Source organism: Nyctereutes procyonoides, unplaced genomic scaffold (genome assembly GCF_905146905.1).
Source record: "Nyctereutes procyonoides isolate TBG_1078 unplaced genomic scaffold, NYPRO_anot_genome, whole genome shotgun sequence".
Classification (NCBI taxonomy): Eukaryota; Metazoa; Chordata; class Mammalia; order Carnivora; family Canidae; genus Nyctereutes; species Nyctereutes procyonoides.
Window position 1 is genome coordinate 56928599 of NW_026575126.1, and position 24343 is coordinate 56952941.

The window sequence follows — 24343 nt, forward strand, 5'->3', positions numbered from 1 at the left end:
GCACGTCTTCCTCCTTGATCCCTAGGGTGCCTCCCATCCGCCGCAGTGCTTCAGGCCGATCCTTTTGAGGCGCCTGAAAGTATCCCAGTAAGAGTCTCCTTACTAGGGTTTTGTCCACCATTCCTTCAGAGCGGCTTACGAGGTTCATCAGTTTCTTGTGCGTCTCATCCAGTACTTCCTGCTGGACCTCGTTCTGTTTTCTGAGTTCCTCCAGTTCGTCTTCCTTCAGGTCCAAGACGGTGTTTGTTGTAGTGAATCGTGCCTGTAAGGACGTCAGTTTTCCTTGTAGAGTGTCTGTCTTTCCCATCCACTCGGCTACCTCCGACTTGAGACTGGCTAGTGTTTGAGCGTACTGCTTTCCTTGTTCCTGCGAGGCAGAAAGCCGCGCCGCGGTTTCCTCTTTCTGTCGGGTGATGAGGCGCAGTTGGTCCCGCAGGGACTCCACCTGCATACTGGCCTGGTGGGTCGCACTCGCCGTGGCATTGGAGGACACCGCCAGCTTTTCCTCCAGCACCGTGACTTCTTTTTGCAGCTTAGCCACTTTGTCTTCTGCCGGCAGAGACCCACGCTGCCGAGCGTCCTCCGATTCCACAGCGCGGTGACGCGTTCTCCCCAGCTCCTGGTTCGGGTGTGATTCCTTGTCACGCAGCTGCTGAAGCTCATCCTGGAGGGCACAGTTTTCCCTCTGTTTGCGTTTCAGCGCCAACGGGACTCCTGCTGGAACACTCTCCTGCTGGAACACAACCGCCTTTTCCCGCGACGACGTAGCTGCATCTGGAAGCTGATTCCGTCCCCGGGCCTCGCCCTCTTCTCGCTCTCTCAGTAGTTGCTGCAGAGCAAGTGCCTTGGCTTCGATCGCAGCGTGGCGGGATTCCTCCTCTTGCCACATCCTCGAAAGCCTCACGTTGGCCTCTTGCAGTGCCTGCTTTTCTGCTTCCTTTTCCCTAGAGGATTCCGCTCTTTTTTCGTTTTCCTCTTTCAGTTGGCACACGTCCGTCTCCAGATCGGCTATTCTCTCCTTCAGGTTTCTCACCGCCTGCCTCAACAGCTCATTTTCACTCGCTTGGCCAGTGAGGTCCTGCGTTAAGGAATGCAACTCCTCGCTGTTCGCCTGGATCAGGAGCTCTTTAGCCTGGATTAAGTTGTGTAGAACCGCCTCTTCCTCCCTCAGCTGCTGGATTTCGGAATCGGCGCGTTCGCGTGCTTTGCGTTCGCGTTCTGACGCGGCAGCAGCGCGATGCATCAGCCTCTGGTTGTCTTCCTGCAGGGTTCGAATCGTCGTCTCTCGGTCTTGCACTGACTTCCTCAGCTCTTCCACCTCCTCTTGGAGCCACGGAGGAGACTCAGTCGCTGAGTCCGATGTAAAGGCCTTCAGAGGTTCCTCCGACTCTGAGGACTGGGTGGAGGGCTGGAGGCAGCTCACGTCAAGCTTCCCCAGAAGGCGATCCTGGGCGTTGCAGAGCTCCCCGACGCGGAGCTGAATTTGTGCCAGTTCCTTCTCCAGATTCCTTAGGCTGTTTTCATTTCCTCTGTAATCTCTGATCACGTCCCTATAGGTCGTCTCTAGCTCAGAATCACCGTCGATGTCGGTTAAGGCCCGCACCTGCTGTTGTCGAAGAAGCTCCTGTAGCCGGGGTGACTCGCGCTTCATATTTTGTACTGTGGCCGCCACCTGCTGCTTCCACTCTTCCATTATCTTCACTCGCTGCCTGAATGTGTCCCGTTCCTCTAGAAGCTCCTTGAACCGATGCACGGGCACGCCTGGAACCTCATCAGCGGTGCTGGGTGTTTGCAGAATTGTCAATAAAGTCTGACACTTCTGCCTTAAGGCGTCGACTTCGAGGTCTCTCTCTCGAATAATGTGGGATAAATGCCGAATCGTTTCTCTAAACATATCCTGACCACGATTTTCAATTCGAGTGGCCAGCTTTTTATTTTCCTCTTGCGTTTTCCTGAGGTCTGCTTCTCTGGACGCAATTACGTCTATCACTTTGTGATACTCTCTCTTCAGATTGCTATTCTCTCTCGTTTTGTCCTCTAAGACAGCCAGTGCCCGTTCGCTTTGCGGAGCAGACTCTTGCAACTGCCGCTGAAGCTGCTCTACGTGCTGGCCGTGAGAAGCCGCAGATATTCTGCTCCGAAGACCCTGAATCTCCGCATCTTTTTGCTCGATGATCCGAGTTAGTTTGCCGAGGTCATCCTGGGACAGCGGATCGGTCTGTTCAGTCAGCCGGATGTTCTTTTCGGTTAGAAGCTTCCCTCCCAGTTCTTGGTCTTCTATTCCTTGTGCCGATCTTTCCGTCTCGGCTTTAGAGACGTCATGCTGCCTTGTCGCGCCTTGGACAGCGTCAGAAGGTTGTGTTGCGACGTGCCGGCCTGGGGCGGCCAGCTGGGCTTTAACGTGTTCTACCGTGTCTTGCAAATTCTGAATCTCCTCGTCTTTGGCGGAAAGGAGCTGAGCGTGCTCACTGGTCATCTGCTCCCGCTGGCCTTTAAGATGGTCCACTTCCCGCGTCTGCTCTTCCAGGGAATGAAGCAGTCGTATCCTCCCCTGCTGTTGATCGTTAATGATCTTCTGTTGTTCTTTTATTTCGTCTTCGAGGTCCACTCTTAGTTCATTCAGCTGCAACACCTCACACTCTAGTTCCATGATGTCATCTGGGAGTTTAGGGAAAGCCTGACTCTGTTGTTTTAGTCGCTCCAGTTCTTCTCTCAGGTGAGTATTTTCTTTCGTCGTGGATGTGAGGGGTGTGTCTTTTTCCTCCACGGCTTGCTGTAAAATTTCATTTCTTCTTAAGGCTTGGGTACACGTTTCCAGGTCCTCTGGAAGCTCTGGACTTCCTTTAAGGCTGTCAATACAAATGTCTTTCTCTTTGACTAGTTGCGTCAGTGGCTTGTGTTCCTCCAAAACGCAGGCCAGGATTTCCTGGGTTTCTTTATGGTCGGCATCCATTTGCTCGAGACTCTTCTTGAGGTGTAATATTTCGACGTCCTTCTCTGGACCCACTTGAACGAAGCGGGCACGCTCCAGAGGTGAGGCCGAATGATCCGGGTTACGTGTGCTTGACAACTCTTTGATGGTTTGATCATACTTGTTTGTTGCTTCCAAAAGCTTCTTCTCCGCCCGACACAGCTTGGCTATTAAATGTCCTTTATCGATTTTTAAAGCCCTCAGAGCGGTGTTTTTTTCCAGAGAATCCTCATTGCCACGGAGAATAGATTGTTCCAGCTGATGTCTTGTATCTTTGAGCGCCAAGACCAACCTGTGGTTTTCCTCTCTGAGATCAGTGCTGTGTCTGTTTAGAAGGTCATTCAGCTGCTCCATTTCTGAAACCTTTTGTTCCAGCCTTCTAAGCTCAGTTTCCCTCGCTCTAACTAAGTCGTCTTCCGGATGACCGGGAGAGTCTTGCTTAAGAGACTCCGTTAGCTCCTCTGTGGCACTACGGAGGGCCTTCTCGTCTTGTTTACTATGTTCCTGAGGTTCAGAGGCCTCCTTCTGGATGTTGAGGTGACCTCTTTCTGACCGATCTGGCCGATGCAAATCATTAGGCGCCAGTTCACTTTGAATTAACTTTTCTTTCTGTGCATCTAACTCTGTAGTCGCGCTCGTCTCATCTTCAGGTTGACAAGCTCTCTTTTCTTCCTCATCGACCTCTTGTCTTAGTTTAATGGTGATGCTACTGCCTTCATTTTCTTGTTGTGGTAGCTGGCCTTCCATCGAAGCCCCGGCAGTGTGGTCCCGTCGTGTCCGTACGGTTCCCCTGACGCGGCTACCAGGGATTCCTCCTCCGTTGTCCTCTGATTGAAGTTTAGATCGTTGGCCTCCGAGTCTCGTCTTAACGGATGTACTTCTGAATGCGAGGCGATGTCTCCCGGAGCTGTGCGTTCAGTGGCCTCTTGTTCCTCGTTCACTTTAGGAAGCGGCGGTCCAAGTTCTTCCTTTCCTCGGCTTAACGATGAATTCTCTTGCCCCACAATGTGGACTCGCTCTGGAAGTTTCAGAGCGTCTTGCGTGAGATCGTTGTTGCCCTGGTCGGCGCCACACAGTCTCACCGTTCCCTTTCCGGCGTGGGACAGTGCTTCCTGCAGTCCGAACCCTTCTTCCACTGGTGTACACCCTGAAAGAGCGCTCTCCTGCGTGACTCCTGCATCACGTCTCTTTGAAACGGAAGGCTGCAGTTCGTACTCCTCGATCTTGTCTGTCCTTCCTTCAGGTGTCTGGTCCTGTTCTCTCCTCAAAACGTCTCTTTCACTTTCTGCAGAAGATAGTTGGTCACTTAGGGATTGTATTCTTTCTTCCAGTTCTTCCATTTTCCTGGCAGACTCTGCTTTTTCAGTTTGTAGAACTTGAATGGTTTTCTGCAGGTGCTCAATCGGAGGGTCATCGGCTACTCTGATTGCACAGGTGTCCTTCTGTAACAGGCTTTGCAGTTCTTCAACCTTTTCCTCAAGGCCGTTCAGTTTTCCGCGGTACCTGCGGATGACGTCTGCGAGCTTCTGCCGGTGGACGTTCTGCAGTACTGCCATTTCGAGTTGGTGATCCTCAATTTCCTTGCTTCGCTTCTGCTCCAGTTCCCTGATGGTACTCTGCAGGTTGCGGATTTTGAGTGGCTCTAGGCTATTCGTTCCCTGCACCGAAGCCTGGGAAAGACGTTTCCAATGACTGACTTCGGCCTCAAGTCTTAAGACTTGACTTGACAATCTGTTTATTTCTTGCTGTGACCAGATCACATCAGCAAAGTCCACGGCGTCACCGTGGAAAGGTGAAGCGTGATGACCGAAATCGAAACTGGGGGAATGAGATTCCATGGCTGACAGTTGGCCACCAGCTGCAGAGTTTACCCTCGGAGCGGCTGACCGCGGCCCCAGCAATTCCTCCTCGGTCCCTTGTGGTTTTTCGCTAAGCAGTGCTATTTGTACCTGGTTCTTTTGGAGCTGATGTCGGTAGCCAGCACTCTGCTGCTTTAGTTGAAGCTCTGAAGCTTCATACTTCTCTGCTGGATCACTACACAGAGTTTTAAGTCTCTCATTCTGTGATGTTAAGGTCACCCGACTCACCTCGTCCTCCTTTCTCCCAGAGTCAGGTACCTCGTCCACCTTTTCCCTTCCCTTCGTCGGCACATCTCTGGTGACACTGAAGCTGTGGCCGGTGATGGAAGTCTCACTGCCGTCCGCTTGCCCTCGGAAACGGCCTAGGACAGAGCCCAGGCCACGGGTCCAGGAAAGCATTTGTGCGGGTCATAGAACCGATCTGGTCCACTTCGCAAAAAGCGTCCAGCCCGGTCGGACTACCCCGCCAAGTGTCCCAGAACTGATGCCTGCGCAAGGCTAAGAACCCAAGGACAATGATGCGTTTCTAGGCAACGCCCGCCCCGGGTTCCGCTAGAGCAGGCCGGGAGTGGCAAGGCCTCGGGCCTTCTGAAGGCCGTCTGCGGCCCCCGGCCCGGCCCGCGCCACGCGTCCTCCCGACTGCGCACGCCAGGGCCGGGCCCCTTCCCCTGCTTCCCGCTGCGCTGGTTGTCCCGGGTGGGCCACGGAGCACGTGCCCACGTGCACCTGGCCCTCTCCTTCTCCTCGCCTAGTGGTATCCCACTACCCACGGTCCATGGACTCTGGTTTCCTCGCAGTATTAGTTTCTTAATTGAGGTGAAAGGCACACAGTGACACGCGTCCATGCCCCAAGGAGAGCAGATTCCGATTGCATAGAGGTTTCCGTCCTGGAGACCTTGGGCATTTGCAGCCTCCAGAAGCTCCCAGGTTCCCCGTCCCGGCCATCCTGCAGAGACAGGGCATCTGTCCCACGCCGGCTTTTGGGGGTACGCCAGCTGCCGCGTAGGCCTTCGTGTCTGCCGCTACGTGCGGGTGTGCAGCTGTGGCCCTGGCTGGGTGTCGTGGGCGGCGGTAGCGCTGGCCACTGCTCTCAGGGGTTCAGAATGGCTGCAAGGGTTGAAAGGAGTAATCTGGTGAAGTCTCGAAAAACTAGTGTCCCTTGCCTTCCAAAGAACAACTTGGGAAAGCCCAGAAATCCCCTTGCAGTGCAGCCTCTGTGGGTTAGTGGCTTAGTTTTGCCTTTAGCCCGGGGCATGATCCTGGGGACCTGGGATCGGGTCCCACGTCGGGCTCCCTACCCGGAACCTGCTTCTCCCTCTGCCTCTCTCTCCTGTGTCTCTCGTGAATAAATAAAATCTTTAAAAAAAGAACAAGAAATCCCCCTTCAAAGTAAGAAGAATTTAGAAGTGATTAGAAAGGATTGAAGCTTCGTGGGAAACTGCACCTACCTCCCTTGTACACAGATCAGCATTAGCAAACTACGGCCTTCACGCCAGCTCCAGCCCCAGTTGGCTGACACAGGTTTTTGCACTTTTAAATGGTTGAAGAAAAATTAAAAAATAATATTTTGTGACATTTAAAAATTGTATGAATTCATGTAGCACCTGGGCGGCTCATTCCCTTAAGGGTCCTTCTGACTTTCGATCTCATCACAGGTCTTAATCTCAGGGTCATGAGTTCAAGCCCCCTGTTTGGTTGGCCCCACGGTGGACATGAAACCCACTTAAAAAAAAAAAGTCACATGAATAATAGTTATAATATTTCAGCGGTTTGGGGGGAGGTGGGTAGGTGGAGGAGAGACATAATTTCTGATCTCTTCCTGTCACCGGCATTACCAATGCTGGGCTGTGCCTCCCATTTGGACTGTATTAACAGAGTTAGCCACCTGCATTCATTTTGGCAGCAGCTTCTCAGACACGAGGTGGCATGTCTAAGAAGACAAAATACACCTCCAGATCAGCCTCGCATACCAGTCCTCAGAGTGACTCCCAAAAGCCGCCTTGTGAGGTTGGCACCATACCCTGTGAGAGTCACTGGTGTAGACCCAAGGTTTGCACACGTTGGTAAACAGCCAGATAGTAAATATTTTGAGTTCTGCCGCCTGTATGGTCTCTGTTGGAGCAACTTAGCTCTGCTGTTGTGGCATGAGAGCAACCCATTGATGATAACATTAACCAACCCGCCTGGCTGTGCTCCAATAAAACTGTATTTGTGCACATGGAACCAGAATTTCATGTAATTCTTGTGTCCTCTTTTGAATCTTTTCCCAAACCATTTTATTTTTTTTTAAATGTTTTTTTTTTAATTTTTATTTATTTATGATAGTCACATAGAATGAGAGAGAGAGAGAGGCAGAGACACAGGCAGAGGGAGAAGCAGGCTCTATGCACCGGGAGCCCGACGTGGGATTCGATCCCGGGTCTCCAGGATCGCGCCCTGGGCCAAAGGCAGGCGCTAAACCGCTGCGCCACCCAGGGATCCCCTCCCAAACCATTTTAAAGTAAAAACTAGGGACACCTAGGGGGCTCAGTGGTTGAGCTTCTGCCTTTGGCTGAGGGCATGATCCTTGGGTCCTGGGAACAAGTCCCTTCTGGGAGCCTGCTTCTCCCTCTGGCTATGTCTCGGCCTCTCTTTCTGTGTCTCTCCTGAATAAATAAAGATCTAAAAAATAAATAAATAAAGTTAAATCTATTATTACTTTGCTGGCCATACCAAAATAGGCAGTGAGCTAGACTACACCTGTAGGCTATAGTTTGCGGACCCCTGGTAATATGGGTAGTTTGATTTTTGTATTTTTCAATGAAAAAAATATTAATTTTGGATGGCACTATCATTTTAATTTTGGTCATTATGGATTTTACTGTGGAAGGCACTTCTCATTTTCTGCCTATTGCTGTTGAATTTTCTTCTTGCTACTTTTGAAATCTAGAAAGTTGTTGTTTTCAACTCCTTCTGTATTGTTGGGACACCCATTTACTTTTTCATTAATTCATCGTACATTTATGAAGCACCTGCTGTGCAGCAGGCAGGTTGAAGACGGGTGCTGGACAGGGGACTGATGGACAAGATAGACTTGGTCTCTGGCCCTATAGAACTCTCTGACTGGGATGGGGTCAGTCAAGTGCAGTGCTTGGAAGATCGCAGCATGCACTGAAGGTGTGAACTGGAGCACTCGTTGCCATGGCTCCCAGAATACCTGCATCATGCAGCTGTGTGTGGCCTGAATGCCATAGTCAGCATCCTGGGAAACAAGATGCCATTCACAGCCGTGGTGTTGGGCCTTTGAGTGTAGTCATGGCGGAAACTTCTCCAGAAGTCAGTCCGCGATTAGAGTTGAAAACTGTCAGGCCGCTCAGAGATTCTCCTTTGACCCTGTGTCCTGGTTTAAGCATCTCTGTCTGTCTTTGGTGCATCTAACTGCTTCAGATCCGGAGCGTTTCCATTTTCTACTGGCCCAGGAAGGGGGCTGCGTGAAACTCCTGTCATCCACAAGCTCAGGGTGGGACGTTACCATAACCAGTTGGGAGAAAGGGGGACGACGAGGCCTGCACAGCCCTGCTTCTGTTAGGCTTTGGGAGTCATGAGGGGCAAATGCTACACTTTCCCAAAAAGGAATCAGGGAATTGAAAATGCTGCCTGATGTAAGCCGTGTTTGAATGACTAGTGCAATTGCCCAGTGGCTCGCATAGGAAAAAACAAACCCCAGAGTAAACGGCGAGCAGGAGGTGCTTTCCTGCTTCGTATTGTTTTCCCAGTTTCGGGCAGGAAACGTTCAAGTGTGTTTTCAAGCACAGAACATTGGACACAAGGCTTTGACAAAGCAGAAAAAAGACCCATATACAAAAAGTTTGGGTCTGTGTAGCAAAATGTCGGGTTTGAAACAATATGATTTAGCAAGTATTATTTAAAAAATTTTTTCGGATCACTTTGTCCTTAAGATGCAATGATAGGTTTAATATGGTGCTTCCCCTTCTTTGCTTTATTAATGAACTTTAAAAATCTAATCAAAAATCAGATCTCAGGACACAGCCCCAGTGGCTTAGCAGTTTAGTGCTGTTGTCTTCAGCCCGGGGCCAGATGCTGGAGTCCTGGGATCAAGTCCCACGTCAGGCTTCCTGCATGTAGCCTGCTTCTCTCTCTGCCTGTGTCGCTGCCTCTCTCTCTCTCTCTCTCTCTTGCTCTCTCTCTCTCTCTCTGTTTCTCTGATGAATAAATAAATAAAATCTTTTAAAAAAATCAGATCTCAGCAAAGCCAAGTTCCGTGGCTAATATAAATGCCTTTTTTTTAAGATTTTTATTTTTTTATTTTTTATTTTTTTTAAGATTTTTATTTTATTTATTCATAGAGACAGAGAGAGAGAGAGAGAGAGAGAGAGGCAGAGACACAGGCAGAGGGAAAAGCAGGGGCACCACACAGAGAGCCCGACGTGGGACTCGATCCCGGGTCTCCAGGATCAGGCCCTGGGCTGCAGGCGGCACTAAACCGCTGCGCCACCGGGGCTGCCCTATAAATGCCTTTAACTGAGCACCATGGCCAGTATTCTGAATAATGGCTGGACTTTCCTTGGGTAAAATGTTCAGGTCTCTGGTAAAGTTGAACGCTTCAAGACAGGTCAGCATACAAAGGGCTGAGCCTTGGACTGGTCCCAGTGATGAAGAAGATCAAGTCATTTGGACCACATATTGGGGGAGATAGGGGCAGCGGTGGTTCCCTAAAATTAAGGTAGGGATACCATAGGCCAGTGGGGGTATCTTTGTGTGAAGGAGCCATCCCAGCTTGTATGTTACATTCCAGAATCATGATTTGTCACTTTAAAGGAATCTTTCCCAGATATCCTGTATCCATGGATTGGCAGATTTAATATTATTAAAGTGTCTGTGCTACCCGAAACTGTCTGCAGATTCAGTATAGTTCCTATCAAAACTCCAATGTCATTTTTCACAGAAAGAGGAAAATACTTCTAAAATCCATATACAACGACAAAAGAGGCAAATAGTCAATGCAGTTTTGATTTTTTTATAGTCCAGTATGATAAATGTATTTTCTCTTCCTTATCATTTGCTTAATAACATTTTCCTTTCTCTAACTTAATTTATCATAAGAATACAGTACATAATGCACATAACATATAAAACATGTTGAATGACTATTTGTGTTATCAGTGAGGCTTCTGGTCAGCCATAGCACTATTACTAGTTAAGTTTTCAGGAAGTTAAAATTTATATGTCTATTTTTGACTGCACCAGGGTGGACACACAGGTACTCCTGTGTTTTTCAAGGGCCCATGGTATGTCACAGAGCTATGGTGATCAAAATAGTACAGAATTGGCGTACAAAAGAATGTAAATCAGTGGGACAGACCAGAGAGCCCAGAAATAAATCCACATATAAAGAGCCATCTAATCGGGATTCCTGGGTGGCGCAGCGGTTTAGCACCTGCCTTTGGCCCAGGGCGCGATCCTGGAGACCCCGGATCGAATCCCACGTCAGGCTCCCGGTGCATGGAGCCTGATTCTCCCTCTGCCTGTGTCTCTGCCTCTCTCTCTCTCTCTCTCTCTCTCTCTCTCTCTCTCTCTCTCTGTGTGTGTGTGACTATCATAAATAAATAAAAATTAAAAAAAAATAGTCATCTAATCTTTGATGAAGGCACCAGGAATCCATAATGGGGAAAGGACAGTTCCCTTAACGAATAGTGTTGGGAAAATAATGCAAACTGGACCCTTACCTTTTTGAACTCTAAAAAAAATTTTTTTAAAGAGTTTATTTATTTATTTATTCATGAGAGACACACAGAATGAGGCAGAGACATAGGAAAAGAGAGAAGCAGGCTCCCTGCAGGGAGCCCAATGCAGGACTTGATCCTGGGGCCCCAGTGTCACAACCCGAGCCAAAGGCAGATGCTCAACCACTGAGCCACCCAGGGGCCCACCACTCCCAAAAACTAGCCTAAAATGAATTGAGGACTGAAATGTAATACTTGGAACCACAGATCTCTTAGAAGTAAATTTAGGGAGAAAGTTCCTTGATATCAGTCTTGGCAATGATTTCTTTTGTATATGACCCCAAAGGCACTCTCAACAAAAGACAAAATAAACAGGTAGGAGGACGACATCAAACTAAAATGCTTCTGCAACAGCAAGGAAGGAATCGAAATGAAAAAAGCAACATACAGAATGGGAAAAGATATTCGCAAACTATAAATATCGGGTTAATACTCAAAATATGTAATGAATTCATACAACTCATTGGTAAGAAACAATTAACCTGGTTTAAAAATGGACAAAAGACCTAGTTAGATGTTTTCTCAAAGAAGATATACACATGGCCCACTGGTATATGAATCGGTGTTCAATATCACTAATAATCAGGCAAACACAAATGAAAACTGTAATGAAATACCACCTCACACCTGTTAGGATAGCTACCGTAAAAGACACAAGAGATAACAGATGTTGGTGATAATAGAGAGAAATTGGAACCCATGTACCCTTTAGTGAAAACATAGTTATTATGGAAAACGGTATAGAGGTTCTTCAGAAAACTAAAAATTGAGCTACCCTATGATCCATCAAGCCCAGTTGCTGAGTATATATCTAAAGGAGATGAAATCAGTATTTCAACGATACCTGCATTCCTATATTCATTGTAGAATTATTCACAATAACTAAGATAGGGAAACAACCTAAGTATTGGTTGATGGATGAATGGATAAAGATGTGGAGAGTGTCTATGTACACACACACACACACACACACACACACACACAGGAATATTATTCAACCGTGAGAAAGAAGGAAATCCTGCCATTTGCAAGAACATGGATGAACCCTATGGATAATAATTTAAGTGAAATACGCCAGACAGAGAAAGACAAATACTATATGATCTCATATTTGGGATCATAAAAGAAAAGAAAAAGTCAAATATATAGAAACAGAGAAAAATGATGGCCACCTGGGTCTAAAGGGTGAAAAGCTATAGTCAAAGGGTATAAGCCTTCCGTTATAAAATGGATAAGCTCTGGGGAGTATAATAATCCTGTATTATATACTTGAAATTTGCTAAGAGAGTAGATTTTAAGCATTCTTACAACTGCTGTTACAAAAAAAGGGAACGGTGAAAGGTGATGAATGTGTTCATTAACCTGATTAATCATTTTACAATATATGTAAACTGAATTAGCACATTATACACTTTAAATATATACAGTGTTATTTGTCAATTAAAGTTCAGTAAAGCTGGGGGAGAAGTAATCTTTCTTGCTAATAGGTAATTTTTAATAATTGCAGTAGATTTTTTTAAAATTTTTTTTTTATTTATTTATGATAGGCACACAGTGAGAGAGAGAGAGAGAGAGGCAGAGACACAGGCAGAGGGAGAAGCAGGCTCCATGCACCGGGAACCCGACGTGGGACTCGATCCCGGGTCTCCAGGATCGTGCCCTGGGCCAAAGGCAGGCGCCAAACCGCTGCGCCACCCAGGGATCCCCTAATAATTGCAGTAGATTTTAAAACTCTGGTTAAAAAGATAGATTGGGGCAGCCCGGGTGTCTCAGTGGTTAGCGCTGCCTTCAGCCCAGGGCATGATCCTGGAGACCCGGGATCGAGTCCCACGTCAGGCTCTCCCTGCATGGAGCCTCCTTCTCCCTCTGCCTGTGTCTCTGCCTCTCTCTCTGTGTTCTCATGAATAAGTAAATAAAATCTTAAAAACAAAAATAAATAAAAAATAAAAAGATAGATTGTGGGGGAGCCAGGCTGGCTCAGGAGGCTAGGCATCCAACTCTTGATTTGGGCTCAGATCATGATCTCAGGGTCATGAGATTGAGCCCTGAACCCAGTGTGGAATCTGCTTGAGATTCTGTCCTTCTCTCTCTGCTTCTTCCCCTGCATGGAAGGGTACCTTCTCTCTCAAATAAATATATATAAATACATAAATCTTTACAAAAAAAGATACATTGGATGTCTCTCTAAAATAAATTTTATCAATGTAATACAGAATGTCCAAAAAGCAAGAGACATAGGATAAGCCTATTTTTTTAAATTTTATTTATGATAGTCACACACAGAGAGAGAGAGAGAGGCAGAGACACAGGCAGAGGGAGAAGCAGGCTCCATGCACCGGGAGCCCGATGTGGGATTCGATCCCGGGTCTCCAGGATCGCGCCCTGGGCCAAAGGCAGGCGCTAAACCGCTGCGCCACCCAGGGATCCCGGATAAACCTATTTTTAAGAAATATGTTAACATTTTCATATCATTAGTTCCATGTATTTATCTGCATCTCCAGATAGATTTCTAGATAAAGTACCTCTAAATTTATTGTTTCATTTTGTTGCTGTTGTTTCTTGTTTTTCTTGAAGTTCGATTTGCCAACATATACCATAACACCCAGTGCTCATCCCATCAAGTGCCCTCCTCAGTGCCTGTCCACAGTTACCCCAACCCCCTGCCCACCTCCCCTTCTGTAACCTTTGACCTCTAAATTTAAAGAGTTGTTATTTTGTTTTTTTTTTTTAAAGGTTTTCTTTTTTTTTTTTTTAATTTATTTATGATAGTCACAGAGAGAGAGAGAGAGAGAGGCAGAGACACAGGCAGAGGGAGAAGCAGGCTCCATGCACCGGGAGCCCGATGTGGGACTCGATCCCGGGTCTCCAGGATCGCGCCCTGAGCCACAGGCAGGCGCCAAACCGCTGCGCCACCCAGGGATCCCAAAGAGTTGTTATTTTGAAAAAGGACAGGAAATAGGTGGATTTTTTTTGTGTTTTGGACACTCTTAGGTATGTGTTCTGTTGCACTTTTGTGCAGATTGTCATTTGGACCCCTTGTTTTAAGTTGGAGTTATGCTTCACATGAAGTTATGCTTCAATTGAAACCATATCAAGCATGTCACAGAAAAACGTAACTAACATACTATTTTTTAAAACTTAAAAGTATGTATATGTATATGTTTGTATGTATATATATATATATACACATATATATATACACATACACACACACACATAGTTTAGAAAGTAAATAATAGCAAAAACTTACCCCAGTGGATTCTCTTTCTAGTTATCCCATTGTCCCAGTTGAGAATCCACAACCATAGAGGCAACTATTTTCAAATTTCTGTTTTCAAATTTCTGTTTATTCTGGCATTTAGTCATGTCTATACTTAGAGATAATAGGTAAACTGCTATCCTTCAAGTTACCAAGTTTTAGTTATTACTTATTGGCTTCCCATCCTGATAAATGAGGGTTTAGTGCTCTTATGTGACTTTCTTCTCTGCTTCTGCTCCCTTATCCTTCCAAGTTATATTATAATTTTTTGATATATTACTGTTTGATATCTACATTAGTATATCTGACCAGTTATCTGCAGCAAAGCATACTAGTGTACTATGACTCTTTCTGATGGACTTTTTGTTTTTCCTGAAGTTAGTATTCAATTTGTTTTTACATTTGATGTCTTTCTTTCTTTCTTTCTTTTTTTTTTTTTTTTAAGATTCTATTTATTTATTCATGATAGAGGCAGAGAATTGGCAGAGGGAGAAGCAGGCTTCCTGCAGGGAGCCTGATGTGGGACTTGATCCCGGACCCCGTGATCACACCCTGAGCTGAAGGCAGACAGTTGACCACTGAGCCACCCAAGCATCCCCATTTGCTTTATTTTCTTTGTGGCTATTGCAGTGCTGTGTTCATACCCACCCCACCTGCCCCCCTGCCCCCCCGCCAGAAGCCCTGATTTTAATTGTTTGCAGTTGTTTGTATTGTATTTGATTTTTTATTTCAAATTACTCATGTGAGATTGCTGGGAAAAGATGCACACAGTTGTTTCCGCTGTACCACCGAGCTATTGCTTTCTCATACTTGCTAATGGCCCACATTGGGATTTGATTTCGTTTTTAAGATTTATTTATTTGAGACAGAGAGAGAGAGAACACAAGTGGGAAGGAGGGTCAGAGGGAGAGGGAGAAGCAGGCTCCTCACTGAGCAAGGAGACCAATGCGAGGCTCAATTCTAGGACCCAGGATCATGACCTGAACTGAAGGCAGACACTTAACCCATTGAGCCACCCAGGGGCTCCCACACTGGGATTTTATTTATTTCTTATTATTTTTTTAAAGATTTATTTATTTATTTGTTTATGATAGAGAGAGAGAGGCAGAGACACAGGAGGAGGGAGAAGCAGGCTCCATGCTGGGAGCCCGACATGGGACTCGATCCCGGGACTCCAGAATCGTGCCCCGGGCCAAAGGCAGATGCTAAACCGCTGAGCCACCCAGGGATCCCTACACTGGGTTTTTTAAATTAGGTTTTCCTCTTCTTCTGTCATAGTTTAAAAATATTCCTATTTCATAAAGGGACTTAATTTGCTCTGAATCTCTTATTTAGAACTTTGAACATTTTATTTTTTTTTTATTATAAATTAATTTTTATTGGTGTTCAATTTACCAACATACAGAATAACACCCAGTGCTCATCCCGTCAAGTGTCCCCCTCCGTGCCCGTCACCCATTCACCCCCACCCCCCGCCCTCCTCCCCTTCCACCACCCCTAGTTCATTTCCCAGAGTTAGAAGTCTTTATGTTCTGTGTCCCTTTCTGATATCTCCCACACATTTCTTCTCCCTTCCCTTATATTCCCCTTCACTATTATTCATATTCCCCAAATAAGTGAGAACATACACTGTTTGTCCTTCTCCGATTGACTTACTTCACTCAGCATAATACCCTCCAGTTCCATCCACGTTGAAGCAAATGGTGGGTATTTGTTGTTTCTAATGGCTGAGTAATATTCCATTGTATACATAAACCACATCTTCTTTATCCATTAATCTTTCGATGGGCACCGAGGCTCCTTCCACAGTTTGGCTATTGTGGACATGGCTGCTAGAAACATCGGGGTGCAGGTGCCCCGGCGTTTCATTGCATCTGAATCTTCGGGGTAAATCCCTAACAGTGCAATTGCTGGGTCGTAGGGCAGGTCTATTTTTAATTCTTTGAGTAACCTCCACACAGTTTTCCAGAGTGGCTGCACCAGTTCACATTCCCACCAACAGTGTAAGAGGGTTCCCTTTTCTCCGCATCCTCTCCAACATTTGTTGTTTCCTGCCTTGTTAATTTTCCCCATTCTCACTGGTGTGAGGTGGTATCTCATTGCGGTGCAGCTGTGGTGGTCTCATGCCAGGTATGTCCCCGTGAGGCTGACAGTCAGAGTTCCTTTTGGGGCCGATTGCTTGAGCTCCTAGGCAGCTGAGGCCCTGCTCCACTTCCCTAACTGGCGTGACTACTTCTGTTTGGCGTGTCAGCAATGCCTGGCACCATGTATGCTGAGCAAGGGCTGAGATGGCATCCTTTGGCCTGCTGCTTGCGGAACTTGTTCATAGAGTTGAAAGTTGGCCTTCTCTGAAAGCTGGGCCTCTGAAAGTCATCTCCAGGCTCTGCTCCTGTGGCCCTGGGAGGTATTTGAGTTAGGTCAGAGCTCTGGTTTCCTGTAGAAACTGGTGTGTAAGCCATTGCCATCAGCATCTCAGTTAACCAGGGTGCTGCAGTGACGACTGGTATTGGAACCCTTTGTGGTGGTGCCTGCTTTCACCTGACATGCCATCGTCCAAGTGTGGGCTGGGGGTGTGCACCACCAACCTCGTGCAACTGGTTGGTATCGCTCTGTACTCTTTTCCCCACCTCCTGGAATGTTCAGGGCTGAAACAGACTTGTTCTTTTCCTTTTAAAAGTTTCCTTGTTCATCTCAGTGGGAGTTGGGTAGGGATGATAATTGAGTTGGTCTCAATCACTATTTATTTATTTATTTATTTATTTATTTATTTATTTATTTTATTTATTTACTTTTTTTTTTAAGATTTTATTTATTCATGAGACACAGAGAGGGGACAGGGACATAGATGGAGAAGCAGGGGAGCCTGCTGCAGGACTCAATCCCAGGACCGCGGGATCACGACCTGAGCCAAAGGTAGATGCTCAACTGCTGAGCCACTTAGGTGGCCTGGCCTTAATCACTATTTAACCAGAAGTCTCAACCTGCCATCTGGATTGCAGTCATTCTGGGTTTATGTACAGCAACGACGCCGTCCTTTTGGACTACAGAGGAAAGTCGTCTTAAGAATGTACTGTGATCTGGCGAGAGGCTCCAGCAGCTCCATATGCTCCCCTGCTAACTGTTGGGCACTAGGTCGTCTTTCTGGAAAGGTCTAGTTAATGATAAGGTTAATGATAGTTAGAAGGCATAGGTGGAGGAAAGCCGTGAAAATACTTTGTTTCTTTTTAAAGTAAAGATGACACATCTGAAAGAGGGAATGCTCAGTTGTTGTTACTATCTGCAGTGTGTATTGGAGAATAGTTCCTGGATTTGTAACACACTTGTTTCAATACAGCAGTATTGGTCTCCATCCTTTTTTCTTGTTCGGGGTTGCTCTTCTCTGCAAACCTTGGTTTTTTATTTTGGTTTTGCTTAGGCAGCCCTCTGATGTAAAAATTGGTGGAATTGTCCCCTACATTATCATTCATTTCTGCCCAGGATGAGCATTAGTAAATTTCATGGATTGCTTCGCATTTCTGGATTTCTAACTCTGAACTTCTGATTCCCCCCCTTCCCCCCCACAGAGCCGAGAAAACAGAAGTCCTCAGTGAAGATCTGTTACAGGTAACGAAATAAAAATCTTTTTAAAGTGCTTTGTGTAAAGAGGATAAGAAACCAGACTTCCTTCGGGAGAACTGAAGTGGGTTTCTGTATGTCTGTGTAGGATCTGAAAGAGCAGGAAATTGATCAGCGTGGTGGTTCCGAGCAGGAGAGCAAAGCAGTTGGGTTGCCCGGTGATAAAAAGGGGATCTGAAACCTTGGTGTCATGTTATGAAGTTCCGACGGGGCTCGTCCTGCTTTCAAGCGCCAGGTGTTGGGGTGGGGTGGGGTGGGGGAGGGGTCTGGCCGGCCTGGCCAGCCTGGCCATGCCCTGGCGCTGGGGCCAGGTCCCGGGTCCCGGGCAGGCCAAGGGACAGTCGCTCGCCGCTGGGATGGTGTCCTTGATGGGACAGGCCCTGCCAGCTGCGGCAGAGGGCCCCACTGGCTCCGACCTAGAGTTTCGACTTCTCCTTCCATGTCACGCTTTTGTTCTGTCCAGTTCTGGGCTGAGTTGGGTCCCCAGGGACTTAGAGTCTTCGTGACGGTGACCAGACCTTGCAGAACCACTCCGAGGCCCTGAGGTGGCCTGTCATCAGCCTGGACTTGTCTTCCTCTCTGTGGGGATGGCTGTTTCCTGTGGGACCTGAGCCAGGGCCACTGCACTTCGTCGATCAACAGGCTTCTCTAACTTGCGTGCCGGAAGCTTGTTCCAGAAGGCCGGGGACCCTTTCTCTACATCTCTTCACTCAGCCTCAACCCCCTTGATCCCCACCCACCCCAGCGCACGCTGGGAAGGACAGAAGCCCTTCTGTAGGAGGTTTCTCTTTAGCCTCCTCGCTTGTGTCCTTGCCGCTCGTGTCCATGACCCACAGCAGGTGTGTGCACTTAGCCCCAGAAGACCAAAGATCTGCTCCCAGGTGCCTCTGTGTCTCTCCCTACAGAGACAAGGAGCTGACGTGGTTTAGAAGAATGTTGCTGGGACCACCCCGTGTCAGAACATCTCTCAATTATGACAGCCATCCGCAGGCACAATATCGTAGGAGTGCTTTTTTTTTTTCTTTTTTTGGACCAGAGGTTTTTATTAAGGATTAGAAGGGTTTGGGTTGTTTTTTAAGCCTATTTATTTATTTTGATGTGTTTATTTATTTATTCATGAGAGACACACAGAGAGGGGCAGAGACACAGGCAGAGGGCAAAGCAGGCTCCATGCAGGGAGCCCGATGCAGGACTTGATCCCGGGACTCCAGGATCACGCCCTGAGCTGAAAGCAGACACTCAACCACTGAGCCACCCAGGTGTCCCTTAAGATTTATTCGACAGTGATATTGTTAAAAATATTTCCACATTGACTTTTACCATGTATCTCAACTTCATTTTCAGACTTCCAAAGGTAACAGTTGGTCTAGTTGACCTTTAACTGGACTGGGTTTTCATGTCTGTGTTCTCCCTCCTACCCCCCACACCAGGGATATCCAGGATCTCATTGAACCCTTGAAGCCCCAGGATGAGGCCAGAGGGCCTTGCAGGCGGTTCAAGGATGGCAGGGTTCCCATGGAAGGCAGGCCGGCGACTGTCTGCGCTTGTCCCTCTGCCCAAACATCCACTGGGGCCCCAGGAGTTTGCCAGTTTCTAGGAACGCCTTTTTTCGTGACCCAGACACCTACTCCGTGTCTGCCATCACTGCCACAGATGGAATTTTTCCCGCTTTGACTATGACGAAAGACAGCAATGGGTAAAGGTGTGCAGTCTGATGCCTCCCTACCCCGCTCTGCCCTTGACTTGCTCTGTGGCCTCAGGGATTTCCTGAACCTCCCTGAGCCTCAGTTTCCACTTCTCTAAAATGGGAATATGGTTGTATCTACCCCATAGGGTTATTGGCAGGAATTAATGGGTTAAACAGGAGAGTACTGGGGAGGGATCCCAAACCACAGAGATTTTTTGTTTGTTTGTTTGCTTCTGGTATGAAACTTTCCTTAATTTGTACAGTGTTTTCCTGCCTCTTGGATCTCTGTGAGAGCATTTCAAGAGGCTTCTATTTTGCCTCTTGTTTTTCACTCATGAGTTCCTTTTGCTTCTGTGGAGTTTCCCTGGGAGGCTGTGAATCCCAGGAGGGCGAGAACCATAACCTATTTACTGTTGTTTTTCTAACACCTTGCACAGGGACTTGACACCTACCTGCCTTTTCTTTTCTTTTCTTTTCTTTTCTTTTCTTTTCTTTCTTTTCTTTTCTTTTCTTTTCTTTCTTTCTTTTCTTTCTTTCTTCTTTCTTTCTTTCTTTCTTTCTTTCTTTCTTTCTTTCTTTCTTTCTTTTCTTTCTTCTTTTCTTCCCAAAGATTTTATTTATTTATTCATGCGAGACACAGAGAAAGAGAGAGAGAGAGGCAGAGACACAGGCAGAGGGAGAAGCAGGCTCCCTGCAGGGAGCCCGATGTTGGATTCGATCCTGGACTCCAGGATCATGCCCTGGGCCGAAGGCAGGTGCTCAACCACTGAGTCACCCAGGCTTGTGGGTGGCTTGTCCTTCAACAGATATTAAATGAACACTTTCCATTGGGATAAATCAGTGAACAAAACAGATCAAGACCCCTGTCCCTGTGGACTTTACAGTTTTCTAGTAGAAATCAGAATCAGAGTGAAATGGAGTTTGGGGGTTTTTGTTTTTTGTCTGTTTCGGGTTTGGGTTTAGCCTGTTTTCATGGCAAATAGAGTGTATTTTAGTTTTCCAGTGTTTTAAAAATCTGGTCGTTTTAGAAGACTAGGGGGAGGTGATGTGGCATTTGCTCCTTCTATGTACGAACACGGCTGTCAGGTCAGGGTCCCGGTGGTCGGGCCTAGGCTCCGAAGAGAAGCTGTTGGGACAGTCAGGGCTCTCAAGAAAGGAGCACAGAACCATGGCATCGGGTACAACGCTGCAGGGATAAAAATGCATTCTGCTTTGAATTTGTTGATTTTTCTTTAAAATAGAAAGCATCCCTAAGGGCCTGCACTCAATCTTAATGAGTCATCAGAATACACATTTTTGGCATTCCTTCCCTTGCAAAGCAGTTCTCTTTGCCATAAACAGCCATATCCCAGCAATAATATTTTGAGAAGCTAAATCGCGATGCATGGGTCCCCTAAGTCAGTGTTCCTTGCTGCTGGCTGTCCGTTCAGCCTTGGAGGTTTCTTTAAAACAACACAAAAAACAAAGCTGCAAGCCCACCCTAAACCCACTAAGGCATGATTTTGAAGACACTGACCCTGAGTGGAAATCGTGGGACATAGATTTTGATGTTCCGATGGGCTGATGTCCTGTGTGAGGAAGGCTGTGTTGCTGTCTGCAGGAGGTAGCTTCTGAATGTCCCGGTGGCTTTTTCCCCCTTGGCGATGGGATTGGGCCTAAGGTGTTCCTTTGCACTTCTGCAGGCTCGGCCGCCACCACTCTCTCTGATAGCAGGTTTAGCCCGGACTCCGCGGCCTCCCTGCTCATGGACTTAGCCCTTGAGAGATCTAAATCTCTTGGTGTAAGGGAGGTCAGCGGCTCTCAGCCAGGGGCTATTTCGCCCTCTGGGGGGATGTTCAATAACGCGTGGTGACAGCATCGGTTGTCACAGCTCAGGGAATGGGGTGGGGAGAGGCCAGAGATGAAGCTGAACATACCATCATGCACAGCAGAGCCCCCCACCCCCAGAATTACCGGGTCCCAAGTGTCAATAATGAGAAACCCTGGTATAAGTGAATGGGACCATTCCCATGTATACCCCCGAGCTAAAAAAAAAAAAAAAATTAGAGCACAGGATGCTGTTTCTGCCTTTGTGGCAGCACCATGTAGAAAGAGGGGTGTGTGTTCTTCAGCCCTGCGAATGGCTCGTCTGTCTCTGTTTTCTCAGATCGAGCGGCGCCTGGACACGGTTCGGTCAGTGTGCCACCTTTCCCACAAGCGTCTGACGGCATGCTTCCAGGGCCAGCATGGCAGCGATGCCGAGAGGAGATACGTGAGTATCAGATGTGACTCGGGGCCGGGACACTTGTGTCCCTGTGAGGCTTTGCACCCTTCAACCCTTTGGTTTTTCTCAAGCAGCATCAGCAGAGTTGCCTGCAGATTTGTACCTAATATTGCCATTTACTTTCGTGACACCCGCCTGACCAGAACATTCTTTTGTGCTTAAGACCTTGCTGACCCGAAAGCCCTGCTCACACTGAACTTATTCCAGGTGCTTTCAAAGACTCAGTGAGCCATTTGTCATTGATAAGACAATGGAGACATCTGTTTGGAATGCTTTGGTGGCAAAAAGCTGAAAGAATATCTTTAATTGACTTAGCAAAAGGACATAATTTATTGGCTTACCAACCGGAAGGTTCCAGAAGCTGAGATGGATGTGAGGTGAGGCTTGGGCTCGCATTGTGGTGGTGTAACCAGAGCCCCGCTTTCTTCCCTTTTGCCCCTCCTGCCTTCTTCGGGGTCTGCTTTATCCCCAAAAGGGCACCTGTCATGGTCGTGGGTTGGCTACCAATGGCTTCCATGGGCTACTTGCTTCCTTGTGCATGTCCGGCAGGAGTAGAAAGTCTACCTTCCAGTAGTTTTCTTAACAGAGTGGGAAATCTTCGTTTTCCAAGTCCTTGGAAGGTAGACTTTGCCTTCTCTTTTGTTGATCTGTGTTGAGCCACAGTCCCCATTCCAGAACATTCCCATTCCACCTTGGTTATTGTGGGCAGGGGTGAGGTTGGTGAGGAGATGGGATGTGCATTGGCTTGAGCTAATCAGGACCTGTCCCTAGAGAGTGGGCTGCAGAGCTACCTCCAGCTCACAGGCTTTTATTGAGACCAGGGTGGATCCTTAGGAGAAATCAGGATGCCGTTGTAGAGAGGAAGAGGGACGGACTCCAGGAGAACCATTGAATGTGTACGTTTGTTCAAAGCATCCGGGTCCTCGTGTACCACCCGTAGAGCCAGCAGCCACGCTCATTTGGCAGTTCTGTCCTTGCGTTTTCAAGTTCCTAGCGTAGGAGCATATGCTAACCCTTGGAAGCCCATATACCATTAAGGTGAGAGTTTCAGGGTCATACCGGAAAGCTATGATTTGCCACCGGATATCTCAAAAGGAAGAGCTGGGATGCAGCTGATCAGTGTCACCGTCTTTTACATTTCCTACAGACATTTATGGGCTGTCTCTTGCCAGCAGGGTTATTCCTCCCTTGTGCAATACTGAGCTTGCTGCAGTAGGTATGCACTGAAGAGTGGGACTTTGCACGCACCCATGATTCCAGGAATGCTCGTGGCAAGTCCTGTTTGGCAGAACCAGACCCAATCCACTGGTTCTGTCCCCATGGCCCCTCTCATGCTCTTATCATGGCTTCTGCTCTACTTACCCTTCTAACATGGTGTCTTAAGGCTCTGTCCTCCTCCTTATTCCCCCAGTCACATACCTTGGGCCACCTCCTCTGTTCTCATGGCTTCTAGCTGATGTGTTTATGCCAAGGACTTCTACGGCATTTCAACCAAGCAACAAAACTTCCTTCCCTTACTGTCTATTTTAGCACGCACAACCAGTTCTTCCTTCTGTGCTGACTCTTGAGTCCCACCCACCGTGTTATGCAAGCTAGAAACTAGGGTTACCTGACATTCCATTTTATCCTCACCCTCCCATAGCTTCTTGATTAGCAAGCCCTGTGATTGTGAATATTTTTTGAATTCCTCACCTCTGCGCCATCTCTGCCACTTTTGCGTTAAACAAGACCTGATTACCTCGGGGATCCCTGGGTGGTTCAGCAGTTTGGCACCTGCCTTCGGCCCAGGGTGTGATCCTTGTCGGGCTCCTTGTGTGGAGCCTGCTTCTCCCTCTGCCTGTGTCCCTGCCCCCCTGCCCTCTTTCTCTCTCTGTCACTCTTGAATAAATGAATAAATCTTTAAAAAACAAAACAAAACCTGATTACTTCTCACCCGCATGGTGTGGTCACCTCCTGAGCTTTGCTTCCTGCCTCTAGTTGCCTTCTTTTCCAGCCTGTCTCCACCCAGATCATCAGAATGGTTTTTTCTAAAATACAAATTGATGCTGTCATCCTCCTGCCTGGAAAAAAAAAAGAAAGAAAGAAACTTAGCTTATTGGTTCTCAGCAGGGACCAGAAGCGCACTCCTGGGGATATCTGGAAATACGTAGAGACATTTTGGGTTACTATAGGGACTGGGGACACTAACTGGCACTCGGAGGGTGGGGACTGAGATGCCCAATGTCCTGTGGTGCCTGAATGACAGTCCTACTTTGCAAGTGGCCTGTACTGCCAGTGGTGCCTCCTTCGAGGGGTGCTGGCCGTTTTCCATGTGGAGATCCGAGTCCAGGCTCTGCAGCATGCCCAGCCCTTCACGATCTGATCCTGTCTTCCCCAGTGTTCCCAGTGTCTCCTGCTTCCTCTCACTCATGCCACGTGCCCTTACCCTTCACATCATGTCTCGTCATTCCCCCTCAGTGCTTTAAGACACCATTTGGGTGTCCCATATACTCATAAAAAAACAAAGGAACAAGTACTTACCAAACACCTACTGTGTGCAGGTGCTGGAGATATAAAATGAAGAAGCTGTAGTCTCCACCTCAAAGCTGCTCACAGCCTGGTGGGGAGAGACACACAAATGGACCATCAGAAAACACAGCATGCACAGGGTGTTAGGGGAGGACTGAGAATGGGCATCACCGGAGGAAAGAGGTAGTCAGGTGAGGCTTTCCAGAGGAGGTGGTGGCCCAGCTATTAAAGGCGGGCAGTAAAAAAAAAAGGGCGGGCAGTGAGTGGCAGGTGATGGGCATATTTTCGGCAGCAAGGACAAAGGTGCCTGGCCTTATTTCGAAAACCTAGTGCCTAGGCTTCCTTTTCCAACCTCAAACAGAAGTGCCAAGGCAGGGCTCCGAAGCTGTCTCCCCTGT

The 24343-nt window shown here is 47.5% G+C and overlaps 2 protein-coding genes across 6 annotated transcripts in view; one reads left to right on the forward strand and one right to left on the reverse strand.

Annotated features, from left to right (window-relative positions):
* The window catches only part of LOC129519442 (rho GTPase-activating protein 17-like), an 84217-nt gene that overhangs the window by 26617 nt on the left and 33257 nt on the right, over positions 1-24343 (forward strand). For 2 of the 5 annotated variants that reach the window (XM_055339948.1, XM_055339946.1), the window contains exons 1-3: positions 16700-16785; positions 17436-17475; positions 21321-21425. In XM_055339948.1, the coding sequence (XP_055195923.1) occupies positions 16718-16785; positions 17436-17475; positions 21321-21425 (213 nt within the window). In that variant the 5' untranslated portion in view covers positions 16700-16717. Of the gene's footprint in view, positions 1-16699; positions 16786-17435; positions 17476-18352; positions 18488-21320; positions 21426-24343 lie in introns of those variants that run through there. The other 3 variants (XM_055339949.1, XM_055339950.1, XM_055339947.1) reach the window with 2 other exon arrangements.
* LOC129519861 (thyroid receptor-interacting protein 11-like) overlaps positions 3661-24343 on the reverse strand; it is a 29699-nt gene continuing 9016 nt past the window's right edge. Inside the window, exons 2-4 of the mRNA XM_055340693.1 lie at positions 23958-24033; positions 23371-23497; positions 3661-5937 (exon numbers count right to left, since the gene is read on the reverse strand). Of these exons, the coding sequence (XP_055196668.1) occupies positions 3661-5229 (1569 nt within the window). The 5' untranslated portion in view covers positions 5230-5937; positions 23371-23497; positions 23958-24033. The remainder of the gene's footprint in view (positions 5938-23370; positions 23498-23957; positions 24034-24343) is intronic.